General features: G+C 32.5%; 1 protein-coding gene across 1 annotated transcript; it reads left to right on the top strand.

The window, feature by feature from the left end:
- Positions 1-3,139: 3,139 nt before the first annotated feature.
- On the top strand, positions 3,140-17,635 carry LOC116023571 (protein LSM14 homolog B-A-like). Its single transcript, XM_031264573.1, has 5 exons — positions 3,140-3,281; positions 7,146-7,243; positions 7,389-7,463; positions 7,565-7,936; positions 17,468-17,635. Exons 1-5 carry the CDS (start codon positions 3,140-3,142, stop codon positions 17,633-17,635), a joined length of 855 nt encoding a protein of 284 aa, XP_031120433.1.
- The last annotated feature ends 1,459 nt before the right edge of the window (positions 17,636-19,094 follow it).

Here is a 19,094-nt window from a genome sequence, read left to right as displayed (position 1 = left end):
GTTGTCCCTCTGAGCCGGCGCAGACTCCTCAGCAGATGTTCGAAGGGACGGGCATGCCTCATTACGGTGACCATACAACCCACAAGAAAAACAAACAAGATGCATACCCTCATAGGCGACTTGCCACACCTTCCCCTCCAAGGTAAACCTAGAGATTAGCGGCTTAGTAATGTCGATTTCTACACACACGCGAGCAAACTTGCCCCTTGAAACTAAGCTGGTGGTGTGATCAACCCTTACCGTCCGTCCAAGCTTGTTCCCAATCTTGCGCATAGTCAGAAGATTATAATACTTGATAGGGAGATTCGGAAAGCGAACCCAGACAAGCACCTTCTCAATTATATCAACCAACGGATCAAAATTTGGCACCCATTCCTTAACAATCAAATAATGATCAAGAACCATCCATGGACCCTCAAACTTAGCGAACTCTAGATCCTCTGCCGAGCCGAACTTAACCAAAAATAGTCGTTTTCCAGAGCTATCAGTTCTATACGGCATTTCGGCCTCCACATAGAGGTTAGGCGACGTGAGAGATAAGCATAACCGACTCTCCTGCCCATAACCTTGATGATAAGAGATTGCCTCCAAGGTTCCCTAATCCTTTCTTTCTCTTGAGCAGTCAGTCTTATGGTAGGGCAAGTCGGATCGTCGTTCGCATCCCCGGAATCGTCATCATCTGCATCGCCAAGGCTTTTGAGTCGCTAACATTTGGAATAAAGAAAGGGGATGTATTAATCCCTGTACCCACTACAGACTCCAGATACGATCGGTGTTGTGCTTGAGCCCCTACTTCCGGAAGGGGATTCACAGACACCTCCCCGGATCGCTCGTTTTGCGGGGCGATCGGATCCACTAGATTTTCCAACGGTCGATCACCTTCCGACTCGACTTGAGTTTCAGGCACCATCTCGATCGGAGAGATTGGAGTAGAATTACCGTCCGCAGGTGGGGCAGAGGAGGGTTCCTCGACCATTTGATCGATCGAAACCGGCACCGCCTCCCCCTCATTAGATTCCCCCTCCATACCATCAACAATATCCATGGCCGATACGCCAGGATTACCAGCATTCACTTTCGATTTCTTCGTACTGCGCTCCAGAAGATCTTGATCTTCCGCAGACCGTTCAGAGGACAAAATTTTTCCGTTGGCGTTCATCTTTTTTACCAATAAGATTTTGAAATGATATTCAATTTCTCAACATGAGTTTTAGTAATAAACACTGATGGTAATGATAGTACTATTTTGTGATGGTGATTGTGTGTAGGTGAGAGTAATGGTAATATAAATTCGTATAAGAAAAAGTGTATTTTTGGTCAATTAATTAAATTCTTGTTATATGCTCTTATTTTATTAGGAAAAAAATGAGAAAAATAAAAATCTATGGCCTACTTCTTTTTGTAATATAATCAAATTGAGTATTACTCTTTTTTTTTTTAAATACATATATAATGCTTGAGTAGGTAAATATGTGAAATTAGTGAGATTTACACGTAAATAGATTGTAGTGAAGGAAAGTAAGTAATGATAATTACACAAGTGATAAATGATAATGAGGTAAATAATAGGATTGATATGATTAAAGTTAGTAGGTGAAATGATAACGATTTAAATACTATTCTAAATAATCTCGATACTATTAACCTTGACTATTTAATACTCTTATTATTATTATTATTATTATTATTATTATTATTATTATTATATATATATATATATATATAAAAGTAATAATTAAATAAGCTTTTTTGCCCCAGTTCTTATATCGTGGACCGCCGTCTACAATGCATTGTGGACCGTGGTCCCAAAACGACGTTATTTCAGTAAGTGGGAGACGGAGCCCGTAATTGACATTACAGTTCATCTCAAAAGATATTGCCTTACATTTGTTTTGATATTATCGAATGAAACTGTAGTTATATCGAAATGTAACTGTAGTTGTGTTGAAATGTAACTGCAATGTATATGAGTTGAAATGTAACTGCAATGTATATGAATTGATACTGAATAACAGGTTCACATTTGTGTTTTATATTATCGAATGAAACTGTAGTTATATCAAAATGTAACTGTAGTTGTGTTGAAATGTATAGTAACTGCAGTGTATATGAACTGATACTGAATAACAGTTTCACATTTGTGTTTTTATATTATCGAATGAAACTATAGTTATATCAAAATGTAACTGTAGTTGTGTTGAAATGTAACTGCAGTTGTGTTGAAATGTAACTGCAGTGTATATGAACTGAAAGTGAGTGGCGCGAATTCATCTGTCTGTTTTCATTAATCAAAACGACGTCGTTTTGATGCGCGGTCCACAATGCATTGTGGACCACGGTCCACGATATAATTTGCGTTTTTGCCCAGCTAATAAATACCATTGAAAATATGGTAGTATTTTTTTTAATATAAAATACTATTCTAAAATAATCTCGATACAATTAATCTTGTCCATTTAATACTCTTATTAATAAAAATCTAATAATTAAATAAGCTTTTTTAGTACCGCTAATAAATACCATTGAAAATGTGATAGCATTTTTTTTTTTCTAAAATAATCTCGATTCTATTAATCTAGTCGATTAATACTCTTATTATTAAAAGTGTAATAATTAAATAAGCTTTTTAACACTGCTAATAAATACCATCGAAAATATGCTATGCTAGTATATTTTGGTATAATTTACTTACTAAAATGTTAATGCTTAAATTATCTTTTTCCTCTTTTGCACATATTAAATATGGAGTGTCTAATAGTTTGCTTATTGGTATAAATTACTTAATCAGTTGTATATAGTTTAAATTGGATATTTCATATTAATACATGACCCCTGGACTATTTATATAGACTAAATTTTATTTTTAAAAAAAAAAAGTAAAATTTGTTATTATTTGATGTGTGTTTGTATAATGAATTGATGAATAAATCATATACTTATTACATGGATACAGCATATAAAAATTCAGTCTAAATATAGAAAAGATGATCCAAGATTATATTGAAATAGTATTATTTCTCATTAACGGGGCCGGGCAAGGTGACAACACGTATACCATTCCACCGACCCGCGGCCGTTTCTTTCTTTCTTAATTTCCTCATTTTCTGCTGTGGAGTAGAGTGTTAGGAGCTGACGTTCAATGGCGGAAGAGGCGGCCATTAAAGCTGCTGCGGATTCTTGCATTGGAAGTCTCATAAGCTTAACAACGAAGTCTGGTATGAGATACGAAGGCTCTATGCTTCACGTCGACGCTCAGGAATGCACCATAGCCCTTCACAATGGTTTTGCTCTTCTCCTTAGCTTCTTCCTTTTCATTTCTATGTTTTTGTGCTTCTGTGTTTTTAGGCAATGAAATAAACCCACAGTCACTATCAGAGGGTGTCAAGAGATAAATCAGTCTAGATTACTGATTACCCCTAACTGACCGCTTAAACTGATAAGAGGGCTGAAATTCAAATTTGTAATTTTATAGTTATAAGTTTGTATCTTTAACTATCTTGATTGGTTTATCCTGCGTCTGTCTTTGTTTGTTTGGATTTGTGTGGCTTTCACTGTTCACTGGTTACAATTATAGCAAAGCAAAACACTTTTTGATTACGTGAGCTTTTGTGCCTAGTTTATCTTCTTTAGTAGTTATATACTCATATATATTCATACATATATGTGTTTGTGTGTATAGATATATATATATAAAATGATTTATATATGATTAATTTTCATTTTATGTGATTTTATAGTAAAGTTTTTTAAGTTTTAATCTATAGAGAAAATAATGGTGAATATACTAATTTGTGAAGGATTTAAAGTAAGATTACTTGCATGAAAACTAAAAATTTAAAAAGCTGAAGAAATTGCTTGTATCGGGTGGAGATTAAGAAATGACACAAATTAGAGCGTTAGTGAGAATGTGGATTAGATGTCTGAGATGAAAAACTTGAGTGCTTGAATACATTGATGAAATATCTATAAAGTGGAAGAGATATTGCTAGACCATAAAGTGTCATGAGTGGATTTTAGTTAGATAGAACTAAAACTTAGGTGATAGATGGCCTTCCAAGTTCTATCACCTCATTTGGTGTCAAATGCTTAAAGAGTTTTTTTAGTTCACCTCAAATTTTATAGGAGGTTGATTAAAGATTTCATTAAGACCCTAGCTTGTAGAAGGATTTTATGTTCGAGTTTAGGAAGGAGTGCTTTGTTACATTTAAAACTCTTAAAAGAAAAAGTGGTGAGTGCCAAGATAAAAGATCAGAGTTGAGTTTTTGAGAGATGATAGAGGATGATAGAGGCGACTGCTATGACCAATGCATATTACCTTGGTTTATTATTATTGTTAGGTGGTTAGGAGAAGAGTAATTTTATTTCCAAAGTCACTTGACTCCACTAATATTTTGTTTCTTATTATCTATGTATATATTTTTTAAAAATTTTAAAATTAACCTTATCAAAATTTATAGAAGTAGGGTTATACCGAACAATTCAAAATAACGTTTACTTTTTTACATAACATTTTATCTATTCTTTACTTCGTCAACGGTGATTTACATAATATTTTTTTACATTTTCACAAATTTCAATGGTAATTTAAAAATTATGTATTGGTATTATATTTTGTTTGAAAGGACATAATATTGGCATTATTATTCACATCTACATATAGCATTCGCCTTATTAATGAACCTATAGGATTTGTTTGATAAAATAGAGGAGATTTGACTATATAAAATATTCTTAAAATATTTATAATGACTTGAATATTCTACCAAAAAAAATCTCCTAAGAAGTTTTTGCTTGATAAAATCATCAATGATTGATAAAATATAAAATACACACTCATGCATAGGTTTATTGTTTAAAATTTAGCTTTTCCTAGTTATTCATGCACTAAAATGATTTAATTTTTTACATTTTAAATGATCAATGATTGAATCAAATTATCAAAGCAACGAAAATACAAAATTTACTCTAGTTCTATAATTTTCTCTTATTTTTTTTCAAAAGTTTTTTTTAAATGTTTTAGTATTTGTAATCATATTTGAATTCTCAAAAGATTTTGAAATTTTTTATGTTATAATGTTTTGTAGTCATATTGGAATTCTCAAAGAGTTAATATAGTTAATTATATCAATTCTTATTACCATCCTGAATATATATTTTTCATAATTTAAATTAAAATTTATTGCATTTGTTGAAAAAATTTAAAATTATTTCAAAAATACTAAGATATAAAAAATTAAATAATAAATAAATATACATAATAACAATACTTAAATATGCAAGGAGTTGTTATACTTTGTATGACTAAAAATTGCAGTGAAGGGCATCATAATTGAAAAGTTGCTAGAGAAGCCGATTTCATCCTATTTTCCACTTGTGTGCAAGTCACCAATGTCTTATATAGATGGATGCATGGATGAAATTTTTTTTAGGTTTCTCAATGATTGAATCTATAGGTAGAGCTATTTTGTTTCTAGTGGGGTTAATTTACACCACTCAAATTTTGTTACCTATTACCTATGTGGCTATATATATACATACATATATTTTAAAGAATCTTAAAATTAACTCATCAAAATATATAGAATGAGAGTCAATGTGCAAATAGAAAAATTGTAACTCTAAACATAATTTTAATTAAAAAAGGAATAGAAATATAAAACTAAGAATTATATTGAGGACCAAAAAAATTCTACTAAGTTTAACTAGTAGTCTAGTATTTTTAATATTGTGAGCGGTAAGTTTGATAAACCTAAAAAAAGGTTAGTTGTTTAGTTTAATAAACGTAGTGGAAGAGTTTTGAAATGCCACATGGAATACTTTTAATAATATAATTATAATTGGATTTGGCATTGTTGTGACACTAGTTTATAGGCATTTATGAGCTTATAAATCAATTGTGGCACATCTCTCGATTTATCTCCTCCATTGATCTCTAGTGTAGGAGCTACGAGGAACGATTAAGTTGAAACTTAATAATATAATTATTTTCTTTCTTAAACGATTTTTAGTTTTAAACTCAACCAGGTTGCCTATTTGACTTATTACCTTATGAGAGAATGACTTTATGTGCATGCAGGGAATGAATGATTAAATGCATTTCAGTGCTGAATATTGAGTTTTGGCCAAAGTTTCCTATTCAAAAATTTCCAAATTCATATATTGTTAGGACTTAGAAGTATGGTCTATTTCCTTTGATGTAGAAAGTAAGTTGCATTCATGATCATCTTTGCCTATTGTTAATACTATGGCATTTACTATGACATATGCAGCTCTTTTAGGATCACTTTGCAGGTTGCTTTTGTTAGGATTACTTTGCAAGTTCAATTTCCAACTCGAGCGGTCTATTAACCTCCTAGATATGAGTTGGTCAGCTATGTGCAACTTAGACTGATTTATCTCAGCTCCGTGTAATCCTTTACTGGCTGGAGATCACAAGGCGGGATTTATCCCGTACATATCATTGGGTAGTGGTTGAGAGTTCCTTCTTCAGTGAAATATATATCAAACTATACTATACTAGAGAGTGAACTGAACTTCATTGTTTGATCAATTGCTTTCTTTATAAAGTTTCGATTGCCCACTTGAATTAGATGCTTCCACGAAAGGAAAGAATAGATGATTTAGTTAATTGTATAAGTTGAGTTAATTTCCAACTCCTTAAAATAGAAATAAATGTGAAGGATGGATGGTCTTGAATATTAATTTGTGCTTCATAATGGAAGGCAATATAATAGTCATTATTCTGCAGGTAGGCTTGTAGTAGTTGTTATACCATGGACAGGTCCACCTTACAAGGCGATTCTGGTCTTAAATTGTGTAATTTTAGTATTGAAATTGTGAACTTTTAGAATATAAATTGTGTTTCTAAGTTTTAAAAATTTGTGAATACAATACAAGGTAATCACAAATTGTGAATTTTTAAAAAGTAAATTGTGAACATTTAGTATGTAAATTGTGTATCTTTGGATTCGAGACCACCTTGCAAGGTGGACCCGGATCAACAGAATAATTTGCTGGCTTGTAGTGAGCTGTGGTGTGAGGTTTAAGAAGAGCCAATTGAATTGCTATGTGTGACAGGATCCTTAAAATTATCAACTTATTTTACCTAGTACTCCAATCATGTTCTTCATTTGTACCTGCTGCAGTGAAATCTTTTGGAACCGAGGGACGAAGGCCTGTTTTTGTCGTTTCTCCAAGCGACAAAATCTACGACTACATAGTTTTCGATGGCAATGATATCAAGGTGAGCATTGTAATTGTTGAGCATATATATAATATATAAATGTGCAATTCAATTATCAGCTTAGACTTTTTTTAGTTGAGATGGGACATATGTTTCGATTTGTTATCAGAGCCAATCCCATGATACCGTTCTGGTGGTTTTGCAGGATGTGCGCGTTATATCTTCGCCATCTTCTCCACCAAGTGTCCCATCTCTGCTTGATGATCCTGCTATAATCGAGGTACGCTTTGATTTGATATGATGAATCTGAGAGGCTAAAAGCGTGTTATATATGCCGAGTTCGATCTGCTGATGTTTATTTTCTAATTTTAATCTTTATAGTCTCGCGATTCACTTCCTCCACCGATGCATACTGGCTTGTTGGCATCTACTAGTGCTGTTAAAGCACCTAATCAGCAGTTTACTAAAGAAGCTGCTGCTTCTATTATTCCTGGACTACTACCTGTCCCTAGTACATCTCTGATGAACAAGGTGTCAAGAAAGTTTGTCTTGCCCTCAGATTTGCTTCCTAATGTGGCTGCTGCAGCTTCACTGTCTCTGCAATCCAGTCTTGGACAGGTTGCTACTCCACAATCTGGGTTTTCACCTGTCTCTGGACCTCTCTCACCAAATTATCCACATGGTGTTCTTTCTGGAGTGATAATGGGTTCTGCTTCGAAAACTGCTGACAATGTCAGTGCTGTTCCAGCTTCGGTAACTAAACAAACCCTCCATTCTTTCTTTTTTTATACCCTGACCAGCAAAAACCACAAGAGATAAACCAGTCTTAAGTTGTCCATAACTTATAGGCTCAAACAAATTAAAGGTGACCATCCAATACACCGCTCCCATTAGGTGTCGAACTTGTAACTTAGTTTGTGGTTACCAAGTTAATAATTAGACCATCTTAGTTTGGGTTACCACAAGCTGCCTCTAATCTATTATTGTGACAAAAAAGTGGAATAGTTCACTCAGGCACCCCATACCCTAGTTCAACAGTTTATAGAGAGATAAATTAGGGTAACTCAATTGACTAATAGAGGCTGAACTTGTTGTTCACCGTGCACAAAAAACCCCTCATTTTTGGAGAGACTTGACCTACAAATTTCACCTCTGTCACCCGTAATTGAGCTACTCATACGGGCAAGCTGCATGCCTATATTCTTGGACCTATGGACAAAGTGTGAAGAAATTAAAGTTTCCATTTACCCCAGATTTGTGGACTCACCTTCATCTAAATACTTGCAGAACCAATGGCTGAAGCGATCGAAGATCAGACCATCAAATTATCAGCATTAGAACCTGACCCATGAACCCTATGGGAATGTTGAAGAAGCAAATTAAAGAAGCTGTTATCAAAACCTGCAGCAGCTACAAGTGTACGCACTCGCTCACCCCCTCTTGGGGATTGAAATTATATTGGATCCCATTTCAGTTCTGTTTTCTGGTATACTGACTAGTGACTTTTATGCTAGCTTGTTTTATCCATTAGTATACAACACAAGAAATTATATATATTGTACTGCCTTTTGGAATTATGCAATCCTATTTCTTTCAATTCTATGTTACGATCCTAGATAGGACCATAACAGATAGATTTCTGGTTCTAACCGTATTCGAATCACGGCAAACTTAAAATTCACACTTCGAACGTGTGAGAGGTCCAATAAAATTAAGAATAACACGGAAGAACATGAACAAGAATATTATATTTATGTCTTCTCATTATTCATATGCAATGGATCTATTCATACTAAGGATTATATTATTAGCACCTATAATATCAATTCTCCTCTAATTATACATCCTAATTGATTATTTTCTCTCAGACTCTTCACTAATTAAACCACCAATTTTTTCTTTGCTTTTATCACTTCTATAATTCCTTTTCTTGCAACAAACCACTGTTGCAAAAATCGGTCTAGATGGCCACCTAGGCGCTAGGCGCCCACACCATGGTGATTTCCCTCCTAGGCGCCCGCCTAGTGTCTAGTTCGGCCGACTCAGCCGCCTAGCGCCTAACTCGGTTGAGTTAACTCGTCCATTTCAATCGAGTTAACTAAGTTAATCCGGTGCCCGCCTAGACCGTCTAGGTGCTAGGCGCTCCTCTACCGCCTGACTAGGGCTTAGCGTTTACTGCAACCATGGCTCGACAAAGTCTCTGCCATGAAGAAAAAGACGTCATGTGTGTGCGCGCGCATGTTTATCAAGATTTTGGTCTTCATATTTTGTTTTATCATCATGGATGGAGGAGATACATCAATTCAAGAGCAGACCAAGGAAGGCAAGGATTAACCATTTCACAGTTGCGTCATTTAGGCTTTATTCTCCATCTCTCTCTATATTAAGAATGTAGAACTTGCCAGAAACACTAAATATTGAATTACATAATATTATAAATCTATACAAAATGTTCAACACAAAACATACAATTATATAATGTAGGCGAAAAACAAAATATAGTAATATAGTAGTTCTTTTACCTTCTTCCGGGTTACACCGTCCCTTTCTGATAAAAAATAATAATAATAATAATAAAGTAGTGAGAAAAGTAGATGCAATTATCTTCAAAGCAAGTCAGTATAGTTCCATCAGAATCAGCAAAGTGAAGGGTAGTAAATTACTGAAGCAGCAAAGTATAGTAGAACTCTCAACAGATCAGTAGAGTAACCCTTCAGGAAAATAAAAGCATATATATATATATATAGATGACCTCTGAAGTGAACTATAGGGAAGCACTTGAGTAAAACTTTAAGGGCAGTAAAGTGGAACATACTCTAGTAGAGTTCGATCAGTAAATTAAAGGTGAATACTGTTCAGACTAGTAAAGCAAGGATATAAGTAAAGTTGCAAGTACCAAAGACCTTGTGGTCTACTGGCATCCGATTTACACTCCACATGAAAAGCCTCAGTGGAAGCAATTGTTGATTCTCTGTGCTTCAATAGGTTGAGAAAGTAGCTATGAACAGATACTACGTTGTAATAGAGTCAGTAGTACTCAAAAAAAAAAAAAAAAGTTGCAAGCAAAGGGGTTAGAGGACTAGTGAAGTACGTAGCAAAGTATGTAGATTGGATGCTTATAGTTATTAATTGTCTCTAGGTGGCTTAGCCTAGAGGTATTAATTGTCAAAATCATGTAGATTGAGTTCAATTAGATGAATTTTGAAGCCATTTACATACATGAACGTGCTCCGATGGTCATGAAAGGTTGTAGAAATGAAAAAGATAAACTTTGAAGAGTCATATCATAATCCCCTGTTAAAGATTTATATAGTAATGAGTATTTAAAATTTCAATCGTGGCTATTAAGAACTTAAATTAAATAATATTATGGTGTTGCCTAGTAAAATATTATTTCAAATTGGTAGGAAGTTTTATTACGTATGGATCAAGAAAGTTAATTGGTCATTTGTTGAGAAGAGTTTGTTCTGTGTCTTGATCCTTTTGGAATTCATTGGGTCTTAGTATATGATCAATATTAATTTATTTTTTGAAAGCATATGGTATTAATATATATTCCTGAAGAATTAATGCAAAATTGTTCAACCCTGCGGGAGTTTGTGCAAAATAGTTACGTACCGTAAAGTTGGTTTACTCTTTGGGAATTTTACATAAAGTTGATTTACTTTGTGAGAACTTTACGTAAAATTGATTTACTTTGCAGGTAAACTTTGTGGAAACTTTACATAAATTATTGTCTCCTTTATGAGAGGTCGGCAGTGAAAGTTTTGAAAATTTCCTGTAGCCCACATGATCTCCCTGTCAAAGGATGATTTTGTTATCGTCATTATTGCCTATTTTTAGGTCTAGTTTTTGCAGTATAATTTCAAGAAAATTCTAAGATATTTCTTTAACTTTTTCTCCTCTTGTTGAATTATCTCGATGCAATCTAAGTAATTTGTCAGTTTTTTATATCTCACAAGTTTTATCTGAGACATAGGTGGCTTATACATGATAATTAGAAATTGGTAAAGTATATGTGATGCACACATGAAATGATTTGTTTCTTTGTTTAATTACCATGTGTTTTCCTAACACCCAATATCCAGAATAGCAAGAGAATCCAAGAAAATTAAACTTTAAAGTAGTCCCTAACAACCATGGCACCATTACAAGTGTAGTACAAGCCATGGAGGCAAGATCAGAATGCAACTTTAACAACCATGGGTGCCACCACGGGTGTGGTCCAGCCCGTGGTGGCCAAGATCCAGAAATCAACTCTTATGATGCATGGTACATTAGTATATTGAATTATTTTATTATTGTTGGAAAAATAGCACAAAATAGCATTTTAAGTGGTTATTTTGTGGTACAAATATATGTGGGGTCCACTTCTAATTTGGGTCGGGTCAAAGTTAATTCGAGTTCTTCGTAGTTAGATGAAAGGATTGATATATTGTACGTTCAAAATGGATAATACATGAGTGAATGAAAAATTGGTTCTCAAAGTAAAACCTATTTGAGATGGAAATTGAATGCGGAAAAGCTTTAAAGTAGATTTTGTCCCACATTGATTAAAAACGTGAGTTTGCATAGCTATTTATACAAGAGCATTTTCAAGGCATATTGACTTGTATAGCAATATAGCATAGAGGTTCTCTTGTGCATAGGGGTGCAAATCAAATCCTAAAATGAGCCTCAAAATGATTGACTATTTTTCCGAAAATAATAACCTTCCGTAGGTTTATTCTTTTTGTTGCATGCTCTTTATTAAGTCATAATGGTATCAATTGATTCATAAATAGCAAATGAAATAAAATAATTTTTATTTTATGTCTTATATATAATGTTATGTAAGGATAAAAAATTGATTTTAGTAGAGTTTTTTTTCTAATTTTATTAGTATAGTCCACCTTTTTGGTGGTGCTAAGAATATGTTGTATCAAGTGGGACAAGTGCTATTACATTATATTTCCCTTCTAAAATTACTTTTGAACATTGCTCCCCTAATATTACAATATTTGATTTTTTTTTGTTCCTATAACAAAAATTAAAAAATGTTGGTCCAATTGTTTATTGAAATTAATGGCTCATATTATTTTGATTTTAGTATTTTTTTTATTATTTTAGAAATTAACATAACAAAATTAGCCCTACTACTTTACCCTCTATTATATTAGTTATTTTTCATAAATACTCTCACATTCCATTAGTGAACACTTTAGTAAAAGAATAATAACTGTTGCAATTTAGCTATACAGTTTGAAAATTGGTTTCTTGCATTTTTTTAAAAACAAATCTATGTTAAGTTCTTTTACTCTTTTTTTTTTTTCGTTCAATTAATCTTCTTTTGATTATTTAGAATAAGACTCAATATTTTAATTATGTTTTTGCATTATTGGGAATGATTTATGTCATGATGATATTAATATTTTTGGTCTGTATTTCTATAATGGTCCAATTGTATATTACTTTACAAATATTATATTATTACTTTTTATCAGACAAAATTGTACTTATATCATTAAAGTTTTATATATATAATCATAATCAATGTGAACTAGGTTTCTCGTGATAAGTGTGAACCCATTTGATCCATCGATCCATCTAGGATGATCAATGGTTACAAAGTGACGAGGAAGACACTACGAACAAAAAAAGAAGTGGACGAGACAAGCAATGAATTAAGATGAATACAGTGACAAACTTGTCCAAAAACGAATTAACAAAACTTAGAGCCATTCCAATCAAACGTAGTATCTACTGTCTAATACCATACCAACTACAATAAGTATTTAAATTTTTTTTTTTTGAAAAATGCAAATTAAGTTAAACATTAATTTTAATATCATCTATATAATGAACTTCTCATTTATAATCTTGCATTGATATATTTTGAATTACTTATTTAAATATAAACATTGAACATTAAGTCAGTTGTGCAATGCTCATGTAAAATTAGTTAAGTAAGAAGTAGATTCATTTTTTAATTCACGGTGAAGTTGGTTAATTTATGAGTAATCATTAATATAATTTTTTTTTTATTATCATGTCAAAAGATAAATAGTAAAATAATAAATTTGGGGGCAAAAAATAGCTTTCTTTTTCAATTATTTCAACCTAATTCCACTTACCCTATAAATATATCATAATTTCTAAATATAAGTAAACTGATAAAAATAATTTTAAAAAGAAGAATAGACTAGAGAAGAGAGTATCTTGACTGGGTCATGTTTGCCCATTCGAAATTAATTTGACTTAGCACCCAACGCTGACTACAAAAAATTCAACTTGGAAGTGTCATTTTCTTCTTACTCTGAAAAAAGTCTGCTTTGCTGGATATTGAACTAGTCCGCCTTCGTCACTATTATATTATTGTACTAAAATTATATCTTAATATTTACTCGGTAACATATTATCATTGTACTAATTTATTTTTTATTTTTGTATTGAGTTATTATGCAAACTCTTCTAATTAATTCATATACACCGTCAAACATAGTGGCTAGACACCTCTAAGGTGAGATCAGACAGCCAACTTAAAAATTTAAGGTTGCAGATTTGCAGTCATGTCCCAGGCCAATAATCAATCCATTGATATTTGGTTAAGGATGGATGAGTCATTTTCACTCAAAAAGTAATTTTTGTAAAGAAAAATAATACTCCCTCTGTCCCATTTTACCTGTCCTATTTATTATTCATTGGTCAAATCAACTTGTTATTGAAAAATATAATATTATTTGTATATAAATTTACATATTTGAGTATAATTTTATATTTATTAAGTATTTGTGACTTAACCTAGTAGCTTAAATGAGTTGGTAAGCAGACAACATGCTAATATAACTATAATAAACTTTGTTTTTTTTTTAAAGATGTGTCACATTAAAGAGTTCTGGTTTTGGTCATTATAAACGCAATTCATGTCAAATCTAAATTAGTCTCACAATAGTATGGATATCATGTCATAGTATTTTATTAGTATTTTAATTAGTGTGTCCCACTGCCCCTTAGTATTTTTCTGTGGTTGAATGGTTAATTCTTCTTCTTTTTTTTTTTTTTTAGTGATATCATATTTTCAACAAAAGAAAAAAAAAAAAGTTGACCGGAAAGGATACTCTGATCTCCATATTTATATTTTAGAGAAAGTGGTGTTATTCTATTAATTATTGTCCTTTTAATATAATCTTTTTAACAATGGAATAATACAAAAAACCGTACCACAGCTCAAATATCTACTTATAATTAGTACGTAGTACTAGTTAGCAAACACACGCGAATAGTCCAATGTCCAATGTATCAAAGTATATACATACTTATAATTATCAAAGTATCATTTTACACTGCAAGATCAAGATTATAAAATTCTTCATACAAGTAAATATTTCAAGAATTCATAAATCTGACATGTGACAGAAATATTGGATTAATGGGTGCAATAATAGTTTTAGAGCGAAGCACCCTCACTAGATAATACCCAAACATAGCTTTTGCAACACAAAATCCTACTAATTTTACAAGTTATTAGGCGTGATTCATGCTTCCACTTGATGCCACTTTTGCCATAAATGAATTCTTGATTTGATCTAGTCCCTTGTGTGCTTCACTGCAATTTCATCAATGCCCAATGCGCAATTCTAATTAATTGTTCATGTTAAATTTTATATTGTATTTTTTAATACACTCTAACATATTCATTATATATGTTCAACAATTACCAATTCTGAAAATTGAGATGAGGTTCGAACCTAAAACCATCTTTATGAAAATCAATCAGTAAGTTAAGAATAATAAATAGTTAACGAATATTCCTTTACTAAAATTTATACCGACGGAACACAAAAGTATTTAGGAAAAGTAAATGATATAATAGAGGGCAAAGTATGAAAAAAAAAATTAAAATCAAAATAATATAAACTATTCATTTTAATAAACAATTACGCCAACATTTTTTAGTTTCTGTTAGGGACCTAACTTTATTGGCTCTTATTAGATTTGTAGATGTAGACATTTGGTCGTAGACTTTTTTTAGGTACAAGCAAATACCCGGAGTATTCCGGGGTTATCGATCCACAGGGGAGCGGGGTATCAAACACTAGTTACTAATTAATTCATGAGAAGCTATTCCTACGTTAACAATGGGTATTTATCTATAATTATGAAAACAAAATAAATGAAGCAAGGCAAACGGACTTTTATATACAAGAGATTAAGAGCGGGATTTTTGGGTGTCAAAGTGTTTAATCACCTAGTGCCAATCTAAAGTGAAATAATCATTTGGGTTCAACAAGTGTGGATGATTGCAATCTAAAAGGGAAAGATTACTCTCGTAATTCAATCCCAAAACAAAGTAATTGGAATACTCACTCTCGTGAGCTATTCACAACCTATAATCAAGAACAAGCAATAAATGGAATACCCACTCTCGTGGGCTATTCACAATTGGAATACTCACTCTCGTGAGCTATTCATAATAAATCCCTTAATCAACATGTCCTCTCTCGAGGTACAAGAATCAAGTGCAATTGTGGGTGCTCTAATTCATAGACAAATTTAGCAATGAAACAAGTAATTAGGATCCATAACTACAAGCATCAAGAAATTAAACCACAATTACAACACGAGTAATAAACCCAAATAGATATTTCATTCCAACAATTCAAGAACTAGGCACATAGGTTCATAAACACTTATCAATCCAAAAATCCTAAAGGAAAGTTTAGCCTACCATGGCTAAAATAGATTCAACAACAAACAATTCAAAGGAAGATTTACTAAAGCTTAAAATAGAGAAGAGATGAAGAAATTCTCCCGAATGTGTCTTCCAAGCTCTTCTCCTCTCTTGTTGTAGCTTCAAATCTTCTTCCTTGCTCTCCTTTTTGGTCCAAATTCGCAGCCAAGCTTGTTAGGGTTAATAGGAAGTGATGCTTTTATAGTGGGTGGAGAATGGGGGGCAAAAATGGCAATTCAAAGAACTGCAAAATCGCAGATCTGCAACTTTCGCCGCGGCGAGAGTGTCACTGCCCAAAATTTGGGATTCTCGCCACGGCAAGAATCCGCCTGGGACGTAGCTCCAACTTGCAGCCTGATTTTGACCCTTTTCCCTTTCGAATTAAACTTTGATGATTTCATAAGCGTTGTAGTCCTTGAAGTCTTCTTTCCAATGGTTCAAGAATCAACTCATTTGGATATTCCTAGGCTGAGATATGGTCAAATTACCGAGGTGTCGCCATATTTAGCAGGAATTACAACTCTTTGATCTTTTGACCATTTTTCCTTTTGATCTACACTTTGATGTCTGTATAAAAGTTGTAGCCCTTGAAGTCTTCTTTCCAATGGCTCAAGAATCATCTCATTTGGATATTCATAGGAAGAGATATGGTCCGATTACCAAGATGTCGCCATGGTAGCGGGAATTACAACTCTTTGATCTGTTGCTCCACCTTTCCTTTGTTTTGCTCTTGTGATCAAATCAATTGAAATTGCAACTCTTTGGCTCCTTTGGATTGGCTTTTTCTCCCAAATGGTTCTAATGCACTTCTAAACACATCAAAAACATTTAAACCAAGCATTATACCATTTTAAATATGAAAACAAGGAAATAAGCATTGGACACAACATTTTATCACACAATTAACTATAAATCCTACATAAAAACACAAGTAAAATAGGTACAAATGAGAGTGTATCAACATTATACACCTGGAAAGAAATTAGAATTTTTTACATTTAATTATAAGTGAATAAGGATTCATATGCAAAAATACTTTATGGACACCCAAAAACCTACCTCAACTTTTACTCCCACTTGTGTTCAAATTTGATTGGAGGAAGAAAACAAGAAAGGGATAAACATCATGACTCTCTATAAATTAAGCAATCAAAGCATGCTATGTCATAGGAAATAGAAAACATGGGAATATAATTTGGGAGTACATGTAGAATTACTCATTGATATCAAATCCCTTGTATTTAGGGTGCGTTTAAAAAGAAGGAAAATGACTTATGGAAAATGTTTTCTGAAAAATGAGTTATTTTTCAAAAATTGTTTTTATTTCCGGTGTTTGGTTGCATTTCAGAAAACTGTTTTGATGTGTTTGGTTCATTTTCTAGAAAATGAAAAAAATTGTAATCTAAAAATTAAAATTATATCAAAATTACAAACATTCTATTAATTATTATCATCAAATAAATTAGTCAGTATTATAAAAATAAATAAAATAAATAAAAATAAATAAAAAAACTGGTTTCCAATTGGAAACTAGAGACCCAGCAAAGAGTCTCTGGTTTCCAATTGGAAACCAGAGAGTCTACTCTCTGGTTTCTGGTCGGAAACCAGATGATGGTTTTCAATCGGAAATAAGCTCTGGTTTTCAATCGGAAAAGATGAAGAAGGCCTTTGGTTTGTTGCGATTGTGTAGCAAGAAGAGTGAAGATGGAGAAGGAGGGAGTAGATCAGTTGGTTTAGAATAGACCGGGGTAGAGTTCGATAGGTCGGGAAATAATCCCTATCAAATAGACAATAAGGCTACATGACACGTGCAAAAATAGACAACTCTTCAAGTATTAGGGGAAAAAATGAAAGATGTACCTATGTTGTACATGAAAAATTACTCTGTGATGATAGTTCCAAAAATATGACAATAAGACTTTAGGGTACAACTCGACTAATTAATCAACTCAAAATTAGTTGAAAATCTTTGTTTGGCTAACCACCTCAAGGTATAAAGTTCATATTAAATAAAGGAAAATTGACGATCCTAGAATTGTTTCATAATAGCTTATTCAGTCCTTGAATTCTTCACATAACCGTTTTTGGCTCTTTTCACCCACAAGGTCATATCTAGATGGAACAGTTAAAACTTAACAAAAGTTTTATAGAACTTAGAAAAAATGAAATTTTTTATCCTTGAATTATTCTTATATCCACTTTTCATCCTTCAATTGTTCTCCTGGTAGCTCTTTTCATGCATGGTTAGATAGAAGTGTTAAAACCTAACAAAAGCCCACTTTTCATCCTTCAATTGTTCTCCTGGTAGCTCTTTTCATGCATGGTTAGATAGAAATGTTAGAACCTAACAAAAGCTTTACCAATCCTTTCTTATTCCCTTAATTGGTTTAAATTTAATATCGAATAAATTCAACATAACAACAAAAATTAGAAAAAGATTTAACAGTATTCTATTTATACCAATTGTCCAAGCAAATAAATTTTTTATGTTAGATTTTCACTATTTAAAAAAAAAACACACACACACACACACATACACAAAAAACACTTTTTTTTTTTTTTTTTGCTTCGCATGAAACCAAAGGCCTTGTTTGGCAATCATCGGTTAGCAATTAGCGATTAGCGATTTGTGTTAGCGGATTATGTTACCGGATTTGACCAGCGAATTGTATTAGCGATTTGTAAAAAGATGTTTGGTAAAATTAGTTGTTTAATGGTAGCGAATAATTTGTAAAAGACACAAAAGAACATTCTTAATAGTAGTAGTAGCAGTAACAAGAAAAGAAATCAAGAAGATGGTGTTGAGCTCCCTCATTAAAAGGGGAGCTCAACGTCCCTTTATTCATCCCTGCCCATTCGATTCCCACATCGGATGGACAGGAGAAAAGAAGCATTGGGATTCATTATTAAAGAAGCTTAAGGCTTCTCTTTAAACAACAATTTTTTAAAAAAAATTAATGGATAGATAGTTGGTTACCAAACAGCTTCTTTAGAGAACCACTGAAGATGGTCACATTTGTCAAAAATTAGCAGATAAGTTATTAGCCAAACAAGCTCAAAAAGATGTTAAAGATTAGATTTTTAAAATTATATGGAAACATTATATTGAAAAAAATTAAAACAAATGCATCAAAAACTTGATTAGAATTAAATTATGTAGATCGTCGGGAGATAAAATATGAGATGTAAAATACATTTGCA

This window comes from Ipomoea triloba, chromosome 6 (genome assembly GCF_003576645.1).
Source record: "Ipomoea triloba cultivar NCNSP0323 chromosome 6, ASM357664v1".
NCBI classification, from domain to species: Eukaryota; Viridiplantae; Streptophyta; class Magnoliopsida; order Solanales; family Convolvulaceae; genus Ipomoea; species Ipomoea triloba.
This window is presented reverse-complemented; position numbering and strand designations above follow the sequence as displayed.